Source organism: Anomaloglossus baeobatrachus, chromosome 6, assembly GCF_048569485.1.
Source record: "Anomaloglossus baeobatrachus isolate aAnoBae1 chromosome 6, aAnoBae1.hap1, whole genome shotgun sequence".
Classification (NCBI taxonomy): domain Eukaryota; kingdom Metazoa; phylum Chordata; class Amphibia; order Anura; family Aromobatidae; genus Anomaloglossus; species Anomaloglossus baeobatrachus.
Genome location: NC_134358.1, coordinates 299,532,326 through 299,558,634, shown reverse-complemented (window position 1 = coordinate 299,558,634; position 26,309 = coordinate 299,532,326). Strand labels below are relative to the sequence as shown.

The 26,309-nt window shown below is 44.9% G+C and overlaps 1 protein-coding gene across 1 annotated transcript in view; it reads left to right on the top strand.

The window, feature by feature from the left end:
• Positions 1-22,475, top strand: part of ABITRAM (actin binding transcription modulator) — a 45,140-nt gene extending 22,665 nt beyond the window's left edge. The window contains exons 4-7 of the mRNA XM_075316511.1: positions 9,000-9,129; positions 14,676-14,752; positions 15,024-15,093; positions 22,177-22,475. Of these exons, the coding sequence (XP_075172626.1) occupies positions 9,000-9,129; positions 14,676-14,752; positions 15,024-15,093; positions 22,177-22,308 (409 nt within the window). The 3' untranslated portion in view covers positions 22,309-22,475. The remainder of the gene's footprint in view (positions 1-8,999; positions 9,130-14,675; positions 14,753-15,023; positions 15,094-22,176) is intronic.
• Positions 22,476-26,309: the final 3,834 nt, after the last annotated feature.

Sequence of the window (26,309 nt, the reverse complement as noted above, 5' to 3'; positions counted from 1 at the left end):
GCTATATACCCCTATCCTGCTATATACCCCTATCCTGCTATATACCCTTATCGTGCTATATACCCTTATCCTGCTATATACCCCCTTCCTGCTATATACCCCCATCCTGCTATATACCCCCTTCCTGCTCATAATATACCCCCTTCCTGCTCATAATATACCCCCATCTTGCTCATAATATACCCCCATCCTGCTTATAATATACCCCCATCCTGCTTATAATATACCCCCATCCTGCTTATAATATACCCCCATCCTGCTTATAATATACCCCCATCCTGCTCATAATATACCCCCATCCTGCTCATAATATACCCCCATCCTGCTCATAATATACCCCCATCCTGCTCATAATATACCCCCATCCTGCTCATAATATACCCCCATCCTGCTCATAATATACCCCCATCCTGCTCATAATATACCCCCATCCTGCTCATAATATACCCCCATCCTGCTCATAATATACCCCCATCCTGCTCATAATATACCCCCATCCTGCTCATAATATACCCCCATCCTGCTCCCATGACCCCATCCTGCTCATAATATACCCCCATCCTGTGGCACATAAAAAAAAATAAACGTTCATACTCACCTTTCCTCACTCCCCGCAGCATCGCTCGTCCTCCCGTCTGTGTCAGTGGCAGCGTCGCTGAGTGGAGCCATCCCCGTTCCCTTGCAGCATCGCGATCATCTCCTGTGTCTGTGTCGGCGGCTGCATGTGGACACGTGCGCACAGTGATGACGTCATCGCTGTGCGCGCCGCTAGTCTCCACCCAGCCGCCAGCACAGACACAGGAGATGATCGCGATGCTGCAAGGGAACGGGGATGGCTCCACTCAGCGGCGCTGCCGCTGACACAGACGGGAGGACGAGCGATGCTGCAGGGGAACGGTGAGTACTGTACACTGATTCACTGCCCCCGCACTGATGATGATGCGCGGGGGGCAGTGAATACAGCCGCACATGATCACTCCAGGCCGTAGTTGCCAGGGGTGATCATGCTGGCTGGCTGTTTATCCCCGCCCATCATCCCGCACACCTGTCAGTGCCTGCTTCAGCGCTGAGGGATGATGGGCGTGCATATTAAATGAGCGGGTCCACGTGGTCACGGCAGGCTGCTACAGCCTGCTCGTGCCCCCGATGACCCGCTCCACCGCAGCACCCACATTCCCCGCAGCCACATTCAGACCATAAGATGCACCCCCCACTTTCCCCCAACATTTGGGGGGGAAAAAGTGCGTCTTATGGTCCGAAAAATACGGTACCATTCCCAAGGCCTCCTCTTTCAGACAATTTCACACTTGCTCAATTTAACGTCATGGCTGTTGAGGCTGCAGTTTTGAAGGATTCAGGCTTTTACAATCAGGCTTGATTTTTCCAGTATAACATTACATTTTCTGATTCTATTTTTTTTTTATATGTGACTTTTTGCAAGTCTTTTTTTTTTTTTTATTTCATTTTTCTTGTGCCATTGGATTAAATAAAGATAATTTAAAAAGATAAATGAAAAAGCATGCATATCTATATATTTTTTACTTTGTATGTGTTCACTGTAACAGTTACGTTACGTTTATATCCAACTAGGGGACTTGAACATTAATGAGTATGATCACTTATGCATTGCAGGGTATTAGACCTGTTAGTTTAAATATAACAGGACAGTAGCAGACTCTGAAGCCATTTACTTGCGGTGTGCCAATGTGATTTAAGAGGAAAATTCTTCCTTCTATTAACCACCCAGATATCAGTTACTATTGTCATTTGCATCTTTGCCTATATGCGCACGCTGCATCTTCTATTGCGTTTTGATGACGATTTGTGGTCACAAAGATGCACCCAAATGCATGTATTTCCTTCCCCTAGCAAAGTCTGAGACTTCTATTTTGCTGTCCGCACAGTTCATCTTTTTTTGGCTGCGTTTTTGAAGATACAGCATGTCAATTCTTTTTGCGTTTTGTCCCGGAGGACTGGTAGATCAATCCCCTGCTGATTCTGTGTTAGCGGGGGATTCATCCCTGTTATTTGGCCAGATGCCGGTCCCCATATAAAGTCTATGGGGACCAGAATCCTATAAAAAGTAAAAAGGGGTAGGAGCAAGTGCTTCATACTTACTGAATCACTGACACGGCTGTCACACTGTTCCCGCAGCCGCTTACTACCTTCATTGAATATGCACTGCTAACCCTACCCACCGACGTCTGTGGTTGCAGTCAGACGCGCCCACACGCTGAGTAACAGCGTGTCTGACACTTCCAATCACAGATGCCGGTCGGCGGGTCTATATAGGACAGTAAAATAATAATAATAAAAAAAATTGCCTTAGGATCCCCCCATTATGATACCCAGCACAGATAAAGCCACTGGTACAAGCTTTATCAATACAATCATCTTGGCTGGGTATCAAAATAAGAGGAACCGCTAAAAAACGGTGTGCGATTTTTTTTTTTTTTTTTTTTTTTTTTTTTTTTTTTTATTTTTTTTTAATCCCCCCCCCCTCCCAATTTTGATACCCAGCCAAGATAAAGCCAAGCCAAAAAACCTGGGGGCTGGCATTCTCAGGCTGGGGAAATCCATGGTTATTGGGCGCCCCCCAGTCTAAAAATATCAGCCTGCAGCTACCCAGAATTGCTGTATCCATTAGATGCAACAGTCCCCACACTTTATTATGCTCTTCCTGATTTGCCCTAGTGCAGTGGCAATCGGAAAGAGCAGGTAAAGGAGTTATAGGCAGCCAACAGCGGGTAAAAAGGAGTTATCTGCCACTAAGTTGCCGCAAAGCCCTATGAGACCCCCCATCACTAATCTGTAAATGAAAAGAAATAAACACAAACCCCGAAATTAATCCTTTATTTGGATTAAAAGACAAAAAAACCACCCCTTTCACCACTTTATTAACCCCCCAAAACACCCCTGCAGGTCAGATGTTATTCACACAAGGTACCATGGTGCGTCCAGCACTGCTAAATTTGAAGCTCACAGCGCGTGCCATAGAACATTGCTGCCCACTGTGAGGTTCTGGCAGAGACTAAGACGCGATTAGCGGTGATGTCACTCAGGTTAGACGCAGTCACAGCTGGAATCCTCCATCTGTGACCAAAAAATGCCTGAGTGACGTCACCACTGATTGCGCGGCTCACTTTAGTTGCTGCCTGAACCTCATAGCGTGCAGTCATGTTCTAAAGGCGCTCACTGTGAGCTTCAGATGTAGCAGTGCTGGAAACGTTGTGGGTGTTTATTTACTTTCATTTACAGATTAGTGATGGGGTGTCTCATAGACGCCTCCTATTATTAATCTAGGGCTTAGTGACAGCTGTGGGCTGCCATTAACTCCTTATTACCCTGATTGCCACTGCACCAGGACAGCGAGAAGAGTCGGGTCAAGCACCAGAATTGGCACTTCTAATGGATGTGACACTTCTGGGTGGCTGCAGGCTGCTATTGTTAGGCTGGAAAGGGCCAAATAACCATGGCTCTTCCCAACCTAGTAACAGCCCCCAGTTGTCTGCTGTATCTTGGCAATATACTGTTGACACAGGCTGCTGGCGGAAACGCTGCCTGTGAACCGGCTAATTACAGCTCTGGACAGGTATGGCTCCTATTCATGAACTTCTTACCCGCTGTCACAACTGTAAAGGAAGTTGTTAAACAGTTAAAAAGTACAGATTTTTCATTTTTTTTGTACTTTTCAAGAATTTTATTTTTTTTTAAATTGAACAAATTACATCAATAGTAAATGTAGGTTGACATGTTAAGTACAATGTGCCACAAGAAAAAACAGTCTTGGAACCACTGGTATAAATAAAAACATTTCAAAGTTATTATTACCTATAGCCTATAGTGCCTATAGGTATAGTGCTATACCTATAGGTATAGTGCCTATAGTAACTATAGAATTTTCCAGCATAAAACCAGACTTTTGGTCTCTCCGTTTCTGTTGCTTTATATAACGATATTTAGACACAGGCCTAAGTGGTATTTATGGAATCTGAACTTCTTACACTTTTATTTTAAGGTGTGATATATCTATTTTACTGTTTAACTCAAACTTTTAACCACCAATATCAGTTTTTATTTTTTTTATAAGAAAAAAAATAATAATTTGATGCAATATTGCATGAAGGTGCCTGCATAAAATGCTGAGTGGTATTTTGACAATGTTCCATGGTTCTGCTTTCATAAAATATATGAATATATAAATTTACAATTTTGTAATTAACTTTTTGTTTGTTCACTTGTGTGGCTATCAAAAAGTCATTAATTTCAACTGCAATTCATATCATGACTAGAGCTGCTCGGACTTGGAAAAAAACGGAACCGGCGGATCACTGCTCAATTAAAAAAAAAAATATAAAAATCTGCTCTGGAATCCGGTGCTCATATAAGTCAATGGGGACAAGAATCCGGAGAGTAAAAACGTTGGTCGAAGGGATAGGGGGGTAGGAGCGCTCGCGATATACTCACCGACGCTGTGTCATGGCGGCAAACTCCTTCCGAGTCACGCTATTCCCTTCCGGAGCCAACAATTCAATATCCACTGTTTTGCCGGCCCACCGGCGCGTGTAATTGGTTGCAGTTAGATGCGCCCCCACCCAGAGTATCAGCTGACTGCAACCAATCACAGGCGCCAGGAGGGCCGGTGGGCGGGGAAAGCAGTGGAAGTGTCTGCGGGTCAGTATGGTGAGTGTGCATGTACCTACAAACACATGTGGCCTGCTCCTGTCAGAAGAGGGTGCGACTGTGCCGGTGATGCGATGTCAGACTCGTGCCAGTCTGGCATGACATCACCCGGCATGGCATGCCGCTCTCTGAACAAGAGTGTGCATGTACTTAGAAACATACGGCCCGCTCCTATCAGAAGAGTGTGCGGCTGTGCCGGTAATGCGATGTCAGACTCCTGCGAGTCCCTCGCAAGTGTCGCTCCGGCCTAAGAGAAACCGCATGCGGCTTTTTTTTTTTAATTTAAATAAATAATAAAAAAAGCGACATGCGATTCCCCTACAATTTTTATCCTCAGCCAAGATAAAGCCAGCTGGGGGCTGGTATCCTCAGCCGCCCAGTATTGCCACATCCATTAGATGTGGCAATCCCGGTGCTTTACTGGCTCTTCCCAGTGCCCTGGTGCAGTGGCAATTGGAGTAATGAGTAGCACAGATGCTACTAAACCCTGGGTTAGTGATGGCACAGGCGTCTGAGATACCTGCATCAAAAACCTGTAAATGAAAGTAAAGAAGTACAAACACAGAGAAAAATCCTTTATTTGGAAAAAAATATAAAAACACAAAAACTCCTTCACCACTTTATTAACCACCAACACCCTGCAGGTTCGGCGTAATCCGCACGAGGTCCCACGGATATTCATCTCTGCTACATCTAAATATCACAGCGAGCAGCCATAGAGCACGACTGCTTGCTGTGAGCTCCAGAGAATGAATGAGCTGCGCAATGAGCAGTGACATCACTCAAGTTATTGCGGTCACAGCTGGAGGTTCCCACGGTCCTTCACCTGTGATCGCAGGTAACCTAACCTCAGGTGGAGGTCACTGAGTTCACAGACCTGCATCTCCTAGCAGAAAATCGCAGTATTTTTGGCCAAGAGATGCAAATTTGGTGCTGAAATTTTTACACCATATTACTGCACCCAATGTACACCTCCTGGCAAAAAAAAAGCGTTTTTTTTACACTTTTTTTGTTGTTTTGTTTTTTTTTTTGTTCAGGCTTTTGCCTCGATTTTGTGCCAGGAGGTGCCCATTTGGTGCTGAAATCGTCTGCACCATATTTTAGCACTAAATTTCCACCTCCTGGCAGAAAAAAAAAATTGGGAACATTTTGAATCACATTTATTCTCTGCTCTACACTGAGCACTTAGCTTGGGGTTTACATGTAAATCTCCGAATGATGTGATTTAGATGACGCCTTGAGGGATTCATCCACTATTCTGAGGTAGCAGAGTTACTCTAGACTCTGGCTTGTGTTCAGCGGTGTCTTTATTTTCAGAAGTACATAAAACTGTGGCAGACCATGGTTTAATGAACACTTAAAAAGCCAGACACCGCTGGATTATGGGCCAGAGACAGTCCACAGTGTATCCTTCTGCTTTATAGTGAATGGTTCATCAGTCGTTCCATTTAAATCACATATTTCAGAGCTTTACATGGAAACCCAGTCTAAGCACTTGGCATAAAGCGCAGGATAAATGTGAGCTCAGTCTTACTGCAATCTTTGGGAGGCAGAATAAACAAATCATCAGCATGTAAAAAATGTATTTATTTAATGCCGATCACCGTGCTGTATGGGATAAGAAGGTTTTATTTTTCGGGTTGGAGTGATTACAGTGATACCAGGTTTATATTAGGTTTTTATGTTTGCCTAATATCACACGGTAAAACAATGCTTTACGTTTTTACATCACCATAGTTTGAGAGCTATCATTTTTTCTATCGACAGTCATGTGAGGGCTTGTTTTTTACGAGATGAGTTGACTTTTTTTATTGGTACTATTTAACCCCTTAACGACCGTGGGCCGTAACATTACGTCCTAGCGGTCATAACATTACTGCCCGCGGTCTGCCGGCAGCATCATGCTGCGATCGGCACACATCTCAGCTGATTTTCACAGCTGAGATGTGTGCCTGCTAGGCACGAGCAGAATCGTTATCTGCTCGTGCCATTTAACCCCTTATATGGCGCTGTCAATATGTGACAGCGCCATTATATGCGTGATCGCGGTAAACTTGTACTTACCGCCCGATACCGGAAGTCATGTGATAGAAGATAGAGGGAAGAATAGGTGCAGCAGATGCCTCCCTGCTGTATATGCCTCCGAACCTGTGCTGTGTGACTCCTCCCATCCCAGAATTGTGAGTACACAACCCATCGCTGCCCTCCCCCTCCGTCCAGTGCTGTGTACCCCCTAGTACTGCGTGTAGCCCCAAGTGCTGTGTACCCCCTCAGTGATGTGTAACCCGTGCCGCCTCCTGGTGCTGTCCGTGCCGCCTCCTGGTGCTGTCCGTGCCGCCTCCTGGTGCTGTCCGTGCCGCCTCCTGGTGCTGTCCGTGCCGCCTCCTGGTGCTGTCCGTGCCGCCTCCTGGTGCTGTCCGTGCCGCCTCCTGGTGCTGTCCGTGCCGCCTCCTGGTGCTGTCCGTGCCGCCTCCTGGTGCTGTCCGTGCCCAGTGCCTTCTGTGATGTGTATGCACCAGCCTCTCTTGGGATGTATATGCACCAGCCTCTCTTGGGATGTATATGCACCAGCCTCTCTTGGGATGTATATGCACCAGCCTCTCTTGGGATGTATATGCACCAACCTCTCTTGGGATGTATATGCACCAGCCTCTCTTGGGATGTATATGCACCAGCCTCTCTTGGGATGTATATGCACCAGCCTCTCTTGGGATGTATATGCACCAGCCTCTCTTGGGATGTATATGCACCAGCCTCTCTTGGGATGTATATGCACCAGCCTCTCTTGGGATGTATATGCACCAGCCTCTCTTGGGATGTATATGCACCAGCCTCTCTTGGGATGTATACGCACCAGCCTCTCTTGGGATGTATACGCACCAGCCTCTCTTGGGATGTATACGCACCAGCCTCTCTTGGGATGTATACGCACCAGCCTCTCTTGGGATGTATACGCACCAGCCTCTCTTGGGATGTATACGCACCAGCCTCTCTTGGGATGTATACGCACCAGCCTCTCTTGGGATGTATACGCACCAGCCTCTCTTGGGATGTATACGCACCAGCCTCTCTTGGGATGTATACGCACCAGCCTCTCTTGGGATGTATACGCACCAGCCTCTCTTGGGATGTATACGCACCAGCCTCTCTTGGGATGTATACGCACCAGCCTCTCTTGGGATGTATACGCACCAGCCTCTCTTGGGATGTATATGCACCAGCCTCTCCTGGGATGTATATGCACCAGCCTCTCTTGGGATGTATATGCACCAGCCTCTCTTGGGATGTATATGCACCAGCCTCTCTTGGGATGTATATGCACCAGCCTCTCTTGGGATGTATATGCACCAGCCTCTCTTGGGATGTATATGCACCAGCCTCTCTTGGGATGTATATGCACCAGCCTCTCTTGGGATGTATATGCACCAGCCTCTCTTGGGATGTATATGCACCAGCCTCTCTTGGGATGTATATGCACCAGCCTCTCTTGGGATGTATATGCACCAGCCTCTCTTGGGATGTATATGCACCAGCCTCTCTTGGGATGTATATGCACCAGCCTCTCTTGGGATGTATATGCACCAGCCTCTCTTGGGATGTATATGCACCAGCCTCTCTTGGGATGTATATGCACCAGCCTCTCTTGGGATGTATGTGCACCAGCCTCTCCTGGGATGTATGTGCCCTCAGCCTCTCCAGACCGAGACAAATTTGGAAAAGCAGTTGTCAGAAACAATATGATCAATATCACCGAACATCACAGCCGCACCAAAGAGAAACAGCTCCAGACAACACAGTAGAGGGGAGTTAATTAATTGTTTGACCAAATATAGCAGGATAGTTTTCAAGTTGATAATTTGGTGTGGCCCTCTAAGGTTGGTAGAAAATTCCAAATGGCCCCCGGAAGTGAAAAGGTTCCCCACCCCTGCTGTATACGCTAGCAAAGATAAACAGAACTTTAGAAAAAGTGTTCCTAAAGATCTTTTACCGTATGCTAATGAGCAAGGGGACTAGTCCCCTGGGCGTTAGTTCCCCGGCCAGTCGCCCCCATTAGCATGTTAGTACGCCACTCTGGGTTTAATAAAATCATCAAAAATAAAGAGTGCCTAAAATTTCTGTAACAAGCTCAAATTTGTAAGATTTTCTCAGCACAGGAACATTTTTCTTTACCACATCAATTTGTGGAACTTTTTTAATTTCATTTCAAGATACAGTATATTGATTAAAATATACTTTAAGTGTTTAACCCCTTAATGGGGTTTTCCCCTGCTCAATGTTTATTTAATATTCCCTTATTTTCTTTATTTCTCTCTCAGAATTTGTGTCATTACTCTGGCAGAATGTCACCCAGTCCTTCAAAGTGGCAAAAATATTTCTAGCATTAGCTATCAAATTAGTGCCAACTGCAGCAGACTACTGAATAAAGTATCAGGAAAGTCTAAAAGAGTAAGTATATGACGTTTTATGGACAATTGAGTATGTCTGTCTATATTATTGGGAATGTGCTGATTATGATCATAATTATCAATTTCAGGCTTATGTTTCATATAAGGGTATGTTCACACACGGGCCTCCATTTACCTGACGGAAGCTAAAAGTGTCCTGGTACATGTTGGTACAGTTTCTCTTTTTAACTAGTACAGGAAAGTGTTTTTGACGCTGTGCAGCCCCTTTCCCCTGACATGTTGGGGAGGCGTTGTGAATATTTAATATGCTAGTGCATCGGCAGACAATGATTATATCTATTAGAGACATGTTTGAGTGTAACCTCTAATCAGGGCTATACTATTAGCCTACTCAGGTATTAGATCTATGTGTGTCTGGATATCTGGTTAAGCTACTGGTCACTGCACCTAGTGTTCTTAAATATATTTAAAAATTAAAACTTATATTTTATTAGGTCTTTAGTTCGGGGATCTATTTGCCTTTGGCAATTTAGTTTTTTATCGATTTACCCCCACACTAACTTGGGAACTAAAAGTTTTTTTATGATATGATGATTGACATTGCACAATATTCCACTATTTTGCCTTTAACTCCGGGGTTCCTTTCCCAGTATGCTTTGGGTCATTGCCCATCTGTACTGTGAAGGAGCTCCAATCCACCTTGCTGTATTGAATAAATCTGATTAGAACATATAGCCCTATACACTTCAGAATTCATCCAGTTGCTTCTGTCTTCAGTTACGTCATCAATAAACACTAGTGACCCAGTACTATTGGAAGCCATGCATCACACTGCTTCCACCATGTTTTACGGAGGATGTTGTGTGTTTCTTGGATCACAAGCTGTTCCAAGCCCTTTCCATACTTTCTTCCCATTATTCTGGTACAAGTTGATCTTCGTTTTATCTATACAAGGAATGCTTTTCCAGAACTGGGTTTGGATTTTTTGGGGGGCAAAGTCTAATCCAGCCTTTTTTATTTTAATGCTGATTAATGACTTGTACCTTGTGGTGAACCCTGGGAATTTGCTCTCATGATGCTCTTTTTATGGTAAACTTCGATACTGAAACAAATATTTCTTGGAGAATGTTCACTTGGGTGGATGTTGTGAAGGGGTTTTCCTTCAACATGGAATGGATTCTGCGATCATCCACCCTCAGCTTAATGAGGGTCTGAGAGCTACATTAATCACATGTTATGCGTTCACAGCAATAGCTTCCACACATAAATCCACACCAGGAATCCGTTGCAGACCTTTCACCTGCTTAGTTAATGATGGATTAACGAGGGAATAGCCCATGCAGCCCACTAGAGATCGTTTGAGATAGTTGCCCAATTAGAGTGGCATGTAAAAGTTTGGTCACCACTAATCAAAATTCCTTTTATTGTGAACAGTTAAGCAAGTTGAAGATGAAATGATCTACAAGAGGGAGAAAGTTAAAATGACACATTTTGCTTTGTATTTTAGGTAAAAAAAACCAAAAACTTATTTACATCTTTTACATTTGAAAAATTACAAAAGAGAAAATGGGCTTATGCAAAACTTTGGGCTTCCTTGGAGATTTGTGTGCTCTGATAACTTTGACCAAGGTTTCAGACCTTAATTAGCCTGTTAAGGCCCCGTCACACGTATTGATATTGCTAGCGAGCGTACCTGCTCCCGTCGTTTGTGCGTCACGGGCAAATTGCTGCCCGTGGCGCACAAAATCGTTAGGAGCCGTCACACGGACTTACCTGCCTAGCGACGTCGCTGGTGCCGGCGAACCGCCTCCTTTCTAAGGTGGCGGTTCGTGCGGCGTCACAGCGGCGTCACTAAGCGGCCGCCCAATAGAATCGGAGGGGCGGAGATGAGCGGCCGTAACATGCCGCCCACCTTCTTCCTTGCTCATTGACGGCGGCCGCAGGTAAGCTGCAGTTCGTCGTTCCCGAGCTGTCACACGTAGCGATGTGTGCTGCCTCGGGAACGACGAACAACCTGCATCCTCAACAATCAACGATTTTATGAAAATGAACGATGTGTCAATGATCAACGATAAGGTGAATATTTTTGATCGTTAGCGGCCGTTCGTTGGTGTCACACGCAACGACGTCGCTAACGATGCTGGATGTGCGTCACAGAATTCGTGACCCAGTCGATATATCATTAGATATGTCGTTGCATGTAACGGGGCCTTTAGAGTTATGGATTGTTCACTTCAAAAGGATAAGGCACTTCTACTGACTTTCTAGTTACCAGGGTGCTCAGGTAGGTTTCGAAAACTGTATACAGTAGTAATATATACAAGGAACTCCTGAATTCAGTAAAATATTATGATTTTTTATTATTTCATACTCCGTAAAGTCAAGTCAGATGTTGCGGCCCAAACATGGCCTTCATCAGTAACTAGAACCTGAGATGAATAGAGAGAGATTATAGTTTCACTCTTTTCATTGGCAGTATTTGGAATGCTAGCAGATATGTGATTGTGATCTGCAGCCTGTTATTTCTGCCATGGGCAGTTGCAGTAATGCCATTAAGAAAGTTTCTGTGGTTTGCAGCCTGTCATTAGCAGTATCCGCTGCTATGTGGAGCTCAACACAGCAGTGGATACTGCTAATGACAGGCTGCAAACCACAGAAACTTTCTTAATGGCATTACTGCAACTGCCCATGGCAGAAATAACAGGCTGCAGATCACAGTCACATATCTGCTAGCATTCCAAATACTGCCAATGAAAAGAGTGAAGCTATAATCTGTCTCTATTCATCTCAGGTGCTAGTTACTGATGAAGGCCATGTTTGGGCCGCAACATCTGACTTGACTATACGGAGTATGAAATAATAAAAAATCATCATATTTTACTGAATTCAGGAGTGTCTTGTATGGATTGTTCACTGTCATCATTAGGAAAGGCCCGGTGATGCAAAATTCACAGCTTTATAAAAACCTATCCTCCTCTAACCTTGTGCCAAAAAACAGCAGCCATGGGTTCTTCTATGCAGCTGCCTAGCGCTCTGAAAAAGAAAACAGTTGATGCCCACAAAGCAGGAAAAGGCTACAAGGAGATAGTCGGGCTTTTTCAAGTTGCCCTTTCCTCAATTTGAAATGTAATTAAGAAATGACAGTCAAAAGTAACAGTAGAGGTGAAGATAAGGTCTGGAAGACCAAGCAAAATTTCTGTGAGAACTGCAATTGTTAAAGAGGCAAATTAGAACCCCCGCGTTACTGCAAAAGACCTTTAAGAAGATTTAGCAGACTCTGGACTTGTAGTTGATTGTTCTACTGTTGAGACACCTGCACAAATATGGCTTTTATGGAAGAGTCCTCATAAGAAAACCTCTCTTGCGTCCTCACCATAAAATTCAGCATCAGAAATATGCGGAAGAACATCTAAATAAGCTGATGCATTTTGGAAATAAATCCTGTGGAGCAATGAGGTTAAATAAAACTCTTTAGCCACAATGATCAAAGGTATGTGTGGAAAAGAAAGGCCACAGAATTTCATGAAAGAACATATCACCAACAGTTAAGCACACGGGGGTGGATCAATCCAGCTTTGGAGTTTTGTTGCAGCCAATGGCACGGTGAACATTTATGGCTAGAGGTTGGAGAGAAGATGGCTTCTTTAAATGGATAGTGATCCTAAACACACATCAAAATCCATAATAAACTACCTCAAAAGGAGCAAGCTAAAGTTTTTACAATGACCCTCACAGTCCCCTGATCTGAACCTCATTGAAAATCTGTGGCTAGACCTCAAAAGAGCAGTGCATGCAAAACGAGCCAAGAATCTCGCAGGAAAAATGAATGAAAAATCCCTCAAATGAGAATTTAAAGACTCTTGGCTGGCTACAAAAAGTGTTTAAAAGCTGTGAATATCAGCCAAACTGGGTGCTATTATGTACTAACAATGTAGGGTGCCCAAACTTTTGCATCGGACCATTTTCTTTTTTTGTTAACTTTAAAAATGTAAATATGAAAATAATTTTTAGTTTTCGCCTAAAACACAAAGGAAATGTCATCTTTAACTTCATGCCTTTTAGAGATTACTTCATCTTCAACTTGCTTAACCGTTCACAATACCAGTAATTTTGACCAGGGGAGCCTAAACATATACATGCCTTTGTACCTTTGGTCCCCGGAAAAAGATCCAACTACATAATAGAGTTGCAATTCCTAAACCCTTAGTCCAGATAGGATGTGAATACCCTCAAATTAAAACTAAGAGTCTGCTCTTTAAGACTATATTAATAATATAACTATATCTTGAATAGATTTTGGTAAACAGCTAAAATGTCAAAAGTTATAACTGTTCAAATATTTCTGAACCAAAATATATACATCCTATTTTTCAGACTATAACCTAATCGTCACCATAAGACGCACCCTAGGTTTAGACAGCAGATGGAAACATATTTTTCCTATTTAAAACTTCTGAGATGGTGTAACATAGAGGGGTCATTAGCACTACTTTTATTGTACTAGGGTACAATATGGAGGTAATAAATATATTGTCGGAGTCTCTTTGCAGTGTGTATTATATGAACATGGTTGTGCTACAATGTTCAAATTACATGCAGATATAGACACACACACAGCTCTGCTACATGCAGACGATATACACACAGCTCTGCTTCATTGAGACTACATGCAGATAGACGCACGCAGATTTGCTACATGCACACAAGGTACTGCTACATGCACATATAAAGAAACAGCTCTGCAACATGCTAACTACATGCACATGTAGACAAACATTTATGCTTCATGCTAATTAAATGCACACAGACACCTCTACTACATGCACATAGCTGCACACACAGTTCTGCTGCATGCACATATAAACAAACAGCCCCGCCACATGCAAACTACATACACATAGATGCACACACAGTTGTGCTACCTGCAAACTATATGCACATATAAACACAGCCCTGCTACATCCAATTTACATCCAGATATAGACACACATACAGCTCTGCTACATGCAAACTATATGCACATGCAGACACAAATAGCGCTGCTATATGCATACAGACACACCGCTTTGCTACATTACATGCGCATATAGACATATACATTATCACACCTTGCAGACACACACTATACAGTACCATATTTTACAGTTCCTGAATGGGAGCTGCATCAGCTGAAGGTCCTTTCACATAGTTAACATGCATATGGCTCCAAGTTAAAACTTCTACAAAAAGTCCATTTTGATGGATAGCTTTACCTGAATGCTAATCACTACGCTGTTGTTGTTGGAGTTCATAAACCCCTGCATTACAGCTTAGTGTGAATACTATCAAGCTCATCAGTTGTTTGCACACTGCAGTTCTTTGTTCTATATTTCTGTGGATATTTTGTCAAAACCATTTACTTGAAGAGAAAAGAACAAACAACTTATTGCTTGACCTTTTTGCTTCTCATTTTGGCTAAGAAATACGGCACCCCATGAACACAGTGAATAGGATTATTGACTGTATGCAATATTTATAATAAAGATGCACCAAATTAAATACATTGCTTTTTTAATACAAATCTTCATTTTTTTTCTTTGTACTCAGGGGGCTCAGTTCTTAACAGAGTTTGCACCTTTGTGTAGGATAACCTGCTGTGACGGTGATGAATATACCATTTACAGGTGCACATTTTTCCATTACAGTAATCCACTTAAGAAATATTTAATAAGATGGCTCAAGAGATTCTTTTTAGTATTAGGAGATTACATTGCTTTGAAGTACAATAGGCAGGGACTAGTTAACATGGAAGCTGGATACCTATAAAATGTATGGAATGATGGTATAATATAGTCTAGAGGAGCAGGATTTTTATATGCAGGTTTTGTGGATTAGTGGGAGATAATTTTCTGCTTGCCTTTTAAGTCTCCATGTTACTTTCTTCTTTTCCCCTAGTTGTATTCGAGGTCGGTTACTGGAAGTAAATGAAAATATTCTTCATAATCCTGAATTGTTGAAAGAAAAGGTAACTGGAGCATGGCTGAAAACTTTGATGTCTCACATAGTATAAGGTGACAAGTTCAACCTCGCTAAATTAATGGGTAAAACAGAGAAGGGTGTATAGAGATTCCTCCTATAGGTTTAGTAACGTTAATAAATCAGTGCTATTAATCACAAAATCACTTGCTTATACTTAAGGCCTCTTTTCTAGTAGGGTAATGAGAAGAAAACTAATTGGGGAATAGAAGGTAAAAAGGGACCAATATCCAATAAATTAGGACACCTGATGTGGATGGAAGATAGAAACAGCCTTAGACTTCATTCCGAGGTCTGTGTGACACACGTGTGGTTTTCGAATAAACACAGATATGTGAATGAGGCCTTAATCTTAGTGTTTTGTATTTATATGGAAGATAGAAGCCATTTCCTAATTGGTTTCATTTTATTGCTTTTAATAGGTTGAATTGTTCCCTCTATTAAAATTGAAAGGCCAGTTGTAAATATTGTATTTTATTGGTTTTGTAATATTTAACTGTACGTAGTGTTGTATTCTGATATTGGCAATCACAGCAGTCTGTGTGCCACCATGAGGGGCACGGTGGCTATATACTAGTGAGGCATAGTAACTGTACCTGTGCCCAAGGTTCAGTGTTGTAGTAATGGTAATAAAGCGAAAAAAGAAAAAATATTTTTCTTTGTCGCTCTATTGGGAGACCCAGACAATTGGGTGTATAGGCTATGCCTCCGGAGGCCGCACAAAGTATTACACTCAAAAGTGTTAAGCCCCTCCCCTTCTGCCTATACACCCCCGTGCTCCCACGGGCTCCTCAGTTTTTTGCTTTGTGCGAAGGAGGTCAGACACGCACAGCACAGCTCCACAGATTAGTCAGCAGCAGCTGCTGACTATGTCGGTTGGAAGAAAAGTGGGCCCATATAGGGCCCCCAGCATGCTCCCTTCTCACCCCACTCTTGTCGGCGGTGTTGTTAAGGTTGAGGTATCCATTGCGGGTACGGAGGCTGGAGCCCACATGCTGCTTTCCTTCCCCGTCCCCCTCAGGGCTCTGGGTGAAGTGGGATCCTATCGGTCTCCAGGCACTGAGACCGTGCTTCATCCACAACTCCTGTGGAGCCTGCTGGATAGGAGCCGGGTACAGTTCAGGGACATGGCCCTGCTACGTGAAGGTACTCTGTATCCCTGTGGGGACCGCGCACGGGCAACACCTCAGCTTTGCTGGGTGTGCTAGTGCACCGGGGACCGCGGCGCTGACCGGGTTAAACTGTGCCATTACACACTCAGCGTCGCTGAGTGTGTTTATATGTAGGGGCTACCGCGCTAACCGCCGCTGCCATGGGAAACTGCGGCGCGGCTGGGACTTGTAGTTCGCCGGGGACTTCGGCGTCGGCCGCGCTTTTACGGCGGCCACGCGTATACTCGAGTCCCCGGCTTGCTTGCGGCCTAGTTTCCCTTTCTCCCGCCCTCAGCCCTGACAGGCAGGGGAAGGGCGGGACGCTGCACGGAACGAGCAGCACTGAGGGCTGGAGTATGATTTCCATACTCCACCCCCCTCACTGTGCACAGTGTGAGCACCTCGGCCACGCCCACGGCTCCCTCCTCTCGTCAGGACGCCGCAGCCATTCCTGTCAGCTCCTCCGACGCTGCAGAGAGGGATTAACCCTGGGAGACCCAGACACGGTCTCTGGTGGCCTCATAACCGCTTTAGGCGGATGGTAAGCAGCACCTGTGGTGCTAGCCCCATGGTGCTGTAGTGTATTGATACATTATTTGTTTATAGTATATATTTTACACTGTATGAGCACAGTTCATTCTGGCTATATACCCTAGTGTGTTACTCAGGGAAAACAATAGCATGGCGCCCACAAAAGGCAGGGGTGCCAAAGCACAGGCTTATTATGCTGCCTGCGTCGCTTGTACGACCCAGCTGCCGGCAGGTTCCATTGACCCTCATTGTGTGCAATGTTCGGCCCCTGTGACACTTCTTCAGCCAGGGCCTCTGCTAAGAGGGGCCCAGGGGGAGCCACCTGTTGACACTGTCCTAGTGATGGGGACGGAGTTTGCAAAACTCTCTGAGACTATGACTAAGATACTAGAAGCCTTGCAGTCCAGGCCGGTATCTCAGCAAAGGGACTCTGTTGAATCATTGTTCCCTGGCCCCCCTCAGTTGGACCAACAATGTCCTCCCGGGGTATCTCATACATCCCAGACTGAGGGTTCTGACTTAGACCCCAGCCCCAGACCGACTAAGCGGGCTCGCTTAGAATTTCCCTCGACATCATATTGTTCAGGGTCTCAGCGGGGGGAATCTCTGGTTGATAATGCGGAGACAGCGGATCAGGATTCTGATCCTGAGGGCGCTCTCAATCTTAATACTCCAGACGGGGACGCCATAGTGAACGTTCTTATTGCGTCCATCGATCAAATGCTGGATATTTCTCCCTCAGCTCCTCCGGCGGAGGAGTCAGCTTCTCTTACACCGAGTATGTTTCTGGACCACTCTGATTTCAGAGAGGCAGTCCAGATTCATCATGCTTGTCCAGATAAACGGTTTTCTAAGCGCCTTAAGGATACACGTTATCTTTTTCCCCCTGACGTGGTTAAAGGTTGGACTCAGTGTCCCAAAGTGGATCCTCCAATCTCCAGACTGGCGGCTAGATCCATACTTGCAGTGGAAGAGGGGGCCTCGCTCAAGGATGCCACTGACAGGCAGATGGAGCTCTGGTTGAAATCCATCTATGAAGCTATCGAAGCTTCTTTTGCCCCAGCATTCGCAGCCGTAGGGGCGCTACAAGCTATCTCAGCAGGTCAAGCGCAAATTGAAGCAGCCACATGCACGGCCGCGCCACAAGTGGCACCCATTACCACCCAGACCTCGGCAATTGCGTCTTACGCTATTATTGCTGTCCTGGACTCTGCGAGCCGTACGGCGGTCGCGGCCGCCAATGCGGTGGTACTCCGCAGGGCCTTGTGGCTACGGGAATGGAAGGCAGATTCTGCTTCCAAAAAAGCGCTTAACCAGTTTGCCAATTTCTGGCGACAGGCTGTTTGGCGAGCGTCTGGATGAAATCATCACACAATCCAAGGGAAAGGATACATCCTTACCCCAGTCCAAACAGGACATACCCCAACAGAGGAGAGGGCAGTCGAGGTTTCGGTCCTTTCAGGGCGGGGCAGGTCCCAATTCTCCTCGTCCAAAAGGTCTCAGAAAGAACAAAGGAACTCTCAGGCATGGCGGTCTAAGTCACGTCCTTAAAAGGCCACCGGAGGCGCCGCTAACAAAGCGGCTTCCTCATGACTTCGACCTCCTCTAGTAGCATCCTCGGTCGGTGGCAGGCTCTCCCGCTTTTGCGACACCTGGCTGCCACAAATAAAAGACCGCTGGGTGAGAGACATTCTGTCTCACGGTTACAAGATTGAGTTCACCTCTCGTCCCCCGACTCGATTCTTCAGGTCATTCCCGCCTCCCTAGCGAGCCGAGGCTCTTCTGCAGGCGCTGTGCACTCTGAAGGCAGAAGGAGTGGTGATCCCGGTTCCTCTTCAGCAACTGAGCCACGGTTTTTACTCCATCTTGTTTGTGGTCCCAAAGGAGGACGGGTCTTTCCGCCCGGTCCTGGACCTGAAACTGCTCAACAAACATGTAAAACCAGACGGTTCAGGATGGAATCCCTCCGCTCCGTCATCGCCTCAATGTCCCAAGGAGATTTCCTTGCATCGATCGATATCAAAGATGCTTATCTCCACGTACCGATTGCTCCAGAGCCCAGCGCTTCTTGCGCTTCGCCATAGGAAACGAACACCTGCAATTCGTGGCACTGCCGTTCGGCCTGGCAACAGCCCCACGGGTTTTTACCAAGGTTATGGCTACTGTAGTAGCGCTCCTACACTCGCAGGGTCACTCGGTGATCCCGTACTTGGATGCTGATCAAGGCACCCTCTCAAGAGGCATGCCAACGCATCCTCGACGCTTCCCTGGAGACTCTCCAGGGTGTCGGGTGGATCATCAATTTTCCAAAGTCAAATATGACACCGGCCCAATCGCTGACATATCTTGGCATGGAGTTTCATACCCTCTCAGCGATAGTGAAGCTTACGCTGTTCAAGCAGTAGGCACTACAGAAAGGGGTACAATCTCTCCTTCAAGGCCAGTCACACCCCTTGAGGCGCCTCATGCACTTCCTGGTGGCAGCAATGGAGGCAGTCCCTTTCGCGCAGTTTCACCTGCGTCCCCTTCAATGGGACATCCTAATCAAATGGGACAGGAAGCCGTCGTCCCTCGACAGGACCGTCTCCCTCTCTCAGGCGACCAAAGCTTCCCTTCGGTGGTGGCTTCTTCCCACTTCGTTATCGAAGGGGAAATCCTTCCTACCCCCATCCTGGGAAGTAGTCACGACGGACGCGAGTCTGTCAGGGTGGGGAGCGGTTTTTTCCCCACCACAGGGCTCAGGGTACGTGGACCCAGCAAGAGTCCTCGCTTCAGATCAACGTTCTGGAAATACGGGCAGTGTATCTTGCCCAGAAAGCGTTCCAGCAGTGGCTGGAGGGCAAGCAGATCCGAATTCAGTCGGACAATTCCACAGCGGTGGCATACATCAACCACCAAGGCGGAACACGCAGCCGGCAAGCCTTCCAGGAAGTCCGGCGGATTTTGATGTGGGTGGAAGCCACGGCATCCACCATATCCGCAGTTCACATCCCAGGCGTGGAAAACTGGGAAGCAGATTATCTCAGTTGCCAGGGCATGGACGCAGGGGAATGGTCCCTTCACACGGACGTGTTTCAGGAGATCCGTTGCTGCTGGGGGGTGCCGGACGTCGACCTCATGGCGTCCCGGCACAACAACAAGGTCCCAGTGTTCATGGCACGGTCTCAAGATCCCAGAGCTCTGGCGGCAGACGCCTTAGTTCAGGATGGTCGCAGTTTCAGCTCCCTTATGTGTTTCCTCCGCTGGCACTGTTGCCCAGAGTGTTACGCAAGATCAGGACCGACTGCCGCCGCGCCATCCTCGTCGCTCCAGGCTGGCCAAGGAGGTCGTGGTACCCGGATCTGTGGCATCTCACGGTCGGCCAACCGTGGACACTACCAGACCGAACAGACTTGCTATCTCGAGGGCCGTTTTTTTTTTTTTCCATCTGAATTCTGCGGCCCTCAACCTGACTGTGTGGCCATTGAGTCCTGGACCCTAGCGTCTTCAGGGTTATCTCAAGACGTCATTGCCACTATGAGACAGGCTAGGAAACCAACGTCCGCCAAGATCTACCACAGGACGTGGAAAATTTTCCTGTCGTGGTGCTCTGCTCAGGGTTTTTCTCCCTGGCCTTTTGACTTGACCACTTTTCTGTCCTTCCTTCAATCTGGACTGGAAAAGGGTTTGTCGCTCGGCTCCCTTAAGGGACAAGTCTCAGCGCTCTCTGTGTTTTTCCAGAAGCGCCTAGCCAGGCTTCCACAGGTACGCACGTTCCTGCAGGGGGTTTGTCACATCGTTCCTCCTTACAAGCGGCCGTTAGAACCCTGGGATCTCAACAGGGTTCTGATGGTTCTTCAGAAACCACCATTCGAGCCAATGAGAGATATTTCCCTCTCACGACTTTCGCAGAAAGTGGTTTTTCTAGTAGCAGTCACTTCTCTTCGGAGAGTGTCTGAGCTAGCAGCATTGTCGTGCAAAGCCTCTTTCCTGGTGTTTCACCAGGACAAGGTGGTTCTACGTCCGGTTCCGGATTTTCTCCCTAAGGTGGTATCCTCCTTTCATCTTAATCAGGATATCTCCTTACCTTCTTTTTATCCTCATCCAGTTCACCAATGTGAAAAGGATTGGCACTTGTTAGATTGGGTGAGAGCACTCAGACTCTACATTTCTCGAACGGCGCCCCTGCGCCGCTCGGATGCACTCTTTGTCCTTGTCGCTGGCCAGCGTAAAGGGTCACGGGCTTCCAAATCAACCCTGGCTCGGTGGATCAAGGAGCCAATTATCGAAGCCTACCGTTCTGCTGGGCTTCCGGTTCCCTCAGGGCTGAAGGCCCATTCTACCAGAGCCGTGGGCGCGTCCTGGGCTTTGAGGCACCAGGCTACGGCTCAGCAGGTGTGTCAGGCGGCTACCTGGTCGAGCCTGCACACTTTCACGAAGCACTATCAGGTGCATACCTATGCTTCGGCGGATGCCAGCCTAGGTAGACGAGTCCTTCAGGCGGCGGTTGCCCACCTGTAGGAAGAGGCCGTTTTACGGCTCTATTATGAGGTATTATTTTACCCACCCAGGGACTGCTTTTGGATGTCCCAATTGTCTGGGTCTCCCAATAGAGCGACAAAGAAGAAGGGAATTTTGTTTACTTACCGTAAATTCCTTTTCTTCTAGCTCCAATTGGGAGACCCAGCGCCCGCCCCTGTTTTTTTGTGTACACATGTTGTTCATGTTGAATGGTTTCAGTTCTCCGATATTCCTTCGGATTGAAGTTACTTTTAACCAGTTTATAATTTTTTTTCCTCCTTCTTGCTTTTGCACCAAAACTGAGGAGCCCGTGGGAACACGGGGGGTGTATAGGCAGAAGGGGAGGGGCTTAACACTTTTGAGTGTAATACTTTGTGCGGCCTCCGGAGGCATAGCCTATACACCCAATTGTCTGGGTCTCCCAATTAGAGCTAGAAGAAAAGGAATTTACGGTAAGTAAACAAAATTCCCTTCTTTCAGCTCACCATTCAGAAATTCACCATTCCCATCAGTGAAAGCAGCGCACGGACTATTATCTTCGGACTGGTCTCCGGGTAGTTGACTATGAAAAATAGATGAAGGTTCCAGCACAATCCAAGAAATTCTTGTCATATCTCTTATACCTACCAATCTAGGTCTATGATTAAGAGCGTTTTTCACTTGAAACGCGTAAGATGTTTTTATTCTCATTTGTTTTTTAAATGTGCATCAATAAAGAATCCCTTTTACTTAAGAAGATATCGGTATTTATATGACAAGAATTTCTTGGATTGTGCTGGAGCCTTCATCTATTTTTCATAGTTGTAGTAATGGGCTTTTATGATGAGGGCACGGAGCATAACACCGACCTCTTGAGTCAACTGTTTATATAGTTTTTCTTTTTATTTCAGCCATTGACAGAAGGTTACATTGCAGTTGTGCTGCCAAAATTTGAAGAGAGCAAAACTGTTACAGAAGGACTTCTTTCCGAAAAGCAGTATGAAGAAGTCCTTTTAAAGCGGACAAGTGTCCCAGGTTCATAGCCGGACTTACAACAAAGTCTGCGCAGCCTTTCACAATCTACCTCTACATGTAAGGACCAATAATTAAAGGCCTCAGAGCTGCTGTTTGTATTCAATATCTGGGGATTAGCGATCAATTCCCATTCTACACTATTGACTGTAAATCATTAAATCATTTGTAAGCAAAAGTTTCATGTGTATTGTATTTTTTTTATAAATACTTTTATTTGTCATTTGTTTGTTCAAGAAACAGATTCTTAGTGGCATTGTACAGTTCATGTCTTTAAATTGTTTCATTTTAGCTTTTATGAATTTTTATTAGAAGTGTTGAAAATTATGAAAGTTCACATCGGACATACATTATCTTCATTTTTCTAACTTTGCCTTATGGGATTGGTTAAAATTGCTTAATTAAGATTAAGAATATTTTGTGATCATAGTCAGGGGTGTTCAATAGAGCTAGATCCCAGCTTATAAAGGGGTGGTTCTTCAAAACAAAGAACTGTACAATTGTTCATAGCCAAACAGTTAACTTTCCTGGATCATCCAAGTTGAGCAGAGCTCCAAATTTTCCAACTGTCTTTTGAATCCAATAATCTAAGAAGGCTGTAATCATAAAAACTGCTGTTCCATATCACATTTTACTTGAGGATAAAGATATGCAGTATTCTATTGCTTTACTAACTTATATTGAACTTAAACTATATTATAGCTATTGCTATATTTGAAAGATGTAACTTGCCCTATTACTTATGCGTAGAGATAGGCGGACCCACAGATGGTTGGGTTTGGTGGGTCCAGACGGATTATCATTTTTTCTTTTAAAGAAAAAAAACCCAATATCTGGTACGGCACCAGACTTGAACCCGAACATCTGCACGGATACCGAACCCCATAAAAGTCTATGGGGATCCAGACATTGAGCTGTAAAATGATGGTAGAAAGGACTAGGCGGATTAGAGCAGGAGCATTATATTTACCGCATCTCCCACGCAGCTGTAACACTACTTCTTTCCGCTCATTAACCCTCAATATATTCAATGCTTCCGCCTCCAACCGTCAGGTCCGGCGTCTGTGATTGGTTGTAGTCAGACTGCGCCCCCATTCTGTGTGACAGTGTCTGTGATTAGTTAGAATCACACATGTTGTCTGCATCTCTATAGTGTAAAAAAATAAATTGGCATAGTGTCCCCTCATATTGTGATACCCAGCACAGATGAAGCATATGGCTACAGGCTGCAGCCCCCAGCCGTGTGCTTATCTTGGTTGTGTATCAAAATAAGAGAGCCTATTCGGCTTTTTTTTTATATATATGTATATATATATATATATATATATATATATATATATATAATATATTTAAATCCATTTAAAAAAAACTGTGCGGTCCGCCCTAATATTGATACCTAGCCATGATGAAGCCGATAGCTGGGTACTGATATTCTCAGACTGGGAAGTCCCATGGTTTTTGGGCTCTCCCAGCTTAGAAGTTGCTGCCCAAAATTGTAGCATCCATTAGATGTGACTATGTCGCCACTTTACCCGGCTCATCCTGGTTGCCCTGGTGCGATGGCAATCAGGGTAATATAAGGGGGTTAAAGGGACACTGGTACCAGGTTTTTGCCCCCTAATCTGAGAGCAGCATAATGTAGAGACAAAGATCGTGATTCCAGCCAAGTGTCACTGGGCTGTGTAGTGCAGTTTTTATAATATCACTATTTAATTAGCAGGAGATTACCATTAGAGGGCTACTTGGCCTGCTGCCATGTAGTCCAACAGCTGCATGAGCTTGTTAGCCCTGCTCTACATTCAAATAACTGCTAGATCTGCAGCAGAGAAAACATTAATGTTATCAAAATGACAGCAAACAGCCCAATAAATGATACAACACTGAATCAAGGGCTTTGTCTCTACCTTATGCTGATCTCAGATGGGGTAGCAAAAACCTGCTGACAGTCCCTTTAATGACAGCTCACTGCTGCCACTAAGCCCTAGATTAGTAATGGAGGGCATGTGAGACCTTTCTGTGAAAGGGTTTATAGCAACATAACCATGGATGAACAATAGTCAGAAGAGTAGTAGGTAGCTGAATGCAAGTAGAATTAACACATTTCATTAGATTAATTATAAGTTGAGAATCAGTTTAAAGACATGTAAACAAGATACAGTCATATGAAAAAGTTTGGGCACCCCTATTAATGTTAACCTTTTTTCTTTATAACAATTTGGGTTTTGCAACAGCTATTTCAGTTTCATATATCTAATAACTGATGGACTGAGTAATATTTCTGGATTGAAATGAGGTTTATTGTACTAACAGAAAATGTGCAATCCGCATTTAAACAAAATTTGACCGGTGCAAAAGTATGGGCACCCTTATCAATTTCTTGATTTGAACACTCCTAACTACTTTTTACTGAGTTACTAAAGCACTAAATTGGTTTTGTAACCTCTTTGATCTTTGAACTTCATAGGCAGGTGTATCCAATCATGAGAAAAGGTATTTAAGGTGGCCACTTGCAAGTTGTTCTCCTATTTGAATCTCCTATGAAGAGTGGCATCATGGGCTCCTCAAAACAACTCTCAAATGATCTGAAAGCAAACATTATTCAACATAGTTGTTCAGGGGAAGGATACAAAAAGTTGTCTCAGAGATTTAAACTGTCAGTTTCCACTGTGAGGAACATAGTAAGGAAATGGAAGAACACAGGTACAGTTCTTGTTAAGCCCAGAAGTGGCAGGCCAAGAAAAATATCAGAAAGGCAGAGAAGAAGAATGGTGAGAACAGTCAAGGACAATCCACAGACCACCTCCAAAGACCTGCAGCTTCATCTTGCTGCAGATGGTGTCAATGTGCATCGGTCAACAATACAGCACACGTTGCACAAGGAGAAGCTGTATGGGAGAGTGATGCTAAAGAAGCCGTTTCTGCAAGCACACCACAAACAGAGTCGCCTGAGGTATGCAAAAGCACATTTGGACAATCCAGTTACATTTTGGAAGAAGGTCCTGTGGACTGATGAAACAAAGATTGAGTTGTTTGGTCATACAAAAAGGCGTTATGCATGGAGGCAAAAAACCACGGCATTCCAAGAAAAGCACTTGCTACCCACAGTAAAATTTGGTGGAGGTTCCATCATGCTTTGGGGCTGTTTGGCCAATGCCGGCATCGGGAATCTTGTTAAAGTTGAGGGTCGCATGGATTCAACTCAGTATCAGCAGATTCTTGACAATAATGTGCAAGAATCAGTGACGAAGTTGAAGTTACGCAGGGGATTGATATTTCAGCAAGACAATGATCCAAAACACCGCTACAAATCTACTCAGGCATTCATGCAGAGGAACATTTACAATATTCTGGAATGGGCATCCCAGTCCCCAGACCTGAATATCATTGAACATCTGTGGGATGATTTGAAGTGGCGGTCCATGCTCGGCGACCATCATACTTAACTGAACTGGAATTGTTTTGTAAACAGGAATGGTCAAATCTACCTTCATCCAGGATCCAGGAACTCATTAAAAGCTACAGGAAGTGACTAGAGGCTGTGATTTTTGCAAAAGGAGGATCTACAAAATATTGTCGCTTTTATGTTGAGGTGCCCATACTTTTGCAATGATCAAATTTAGTTTAAATGCGGATTGCACATTTTCTGTTAGTACAATAAACGTCATTTCAATCCAGAAATATTACTGAGTCCATCAGTTATTAGATATATGAAACTGAAATAGCTGTTGCAAAAATCCAAATTGTTATAAAGAAAAAAGGTTAACATTAATAGGGGTGCCCAAACTTTTTCATATGACTGTATATACAAAAATTCACACATCCTTGTTAGCCACCGATAGGAAAACAAATAAAAGGTCCTGAAGGTTGCTTAGCTTTGGATTATGCAAATTTCATGTGTTCTCCACTGCAACATTGTGGAATCTTATTGTGCATTGTGCGAGTGAGATCTCGGATTGTCAACAATCTAGGGTCACACTAATGGTGTGACTTAAAATGTCGCAGTAAGGTTTTC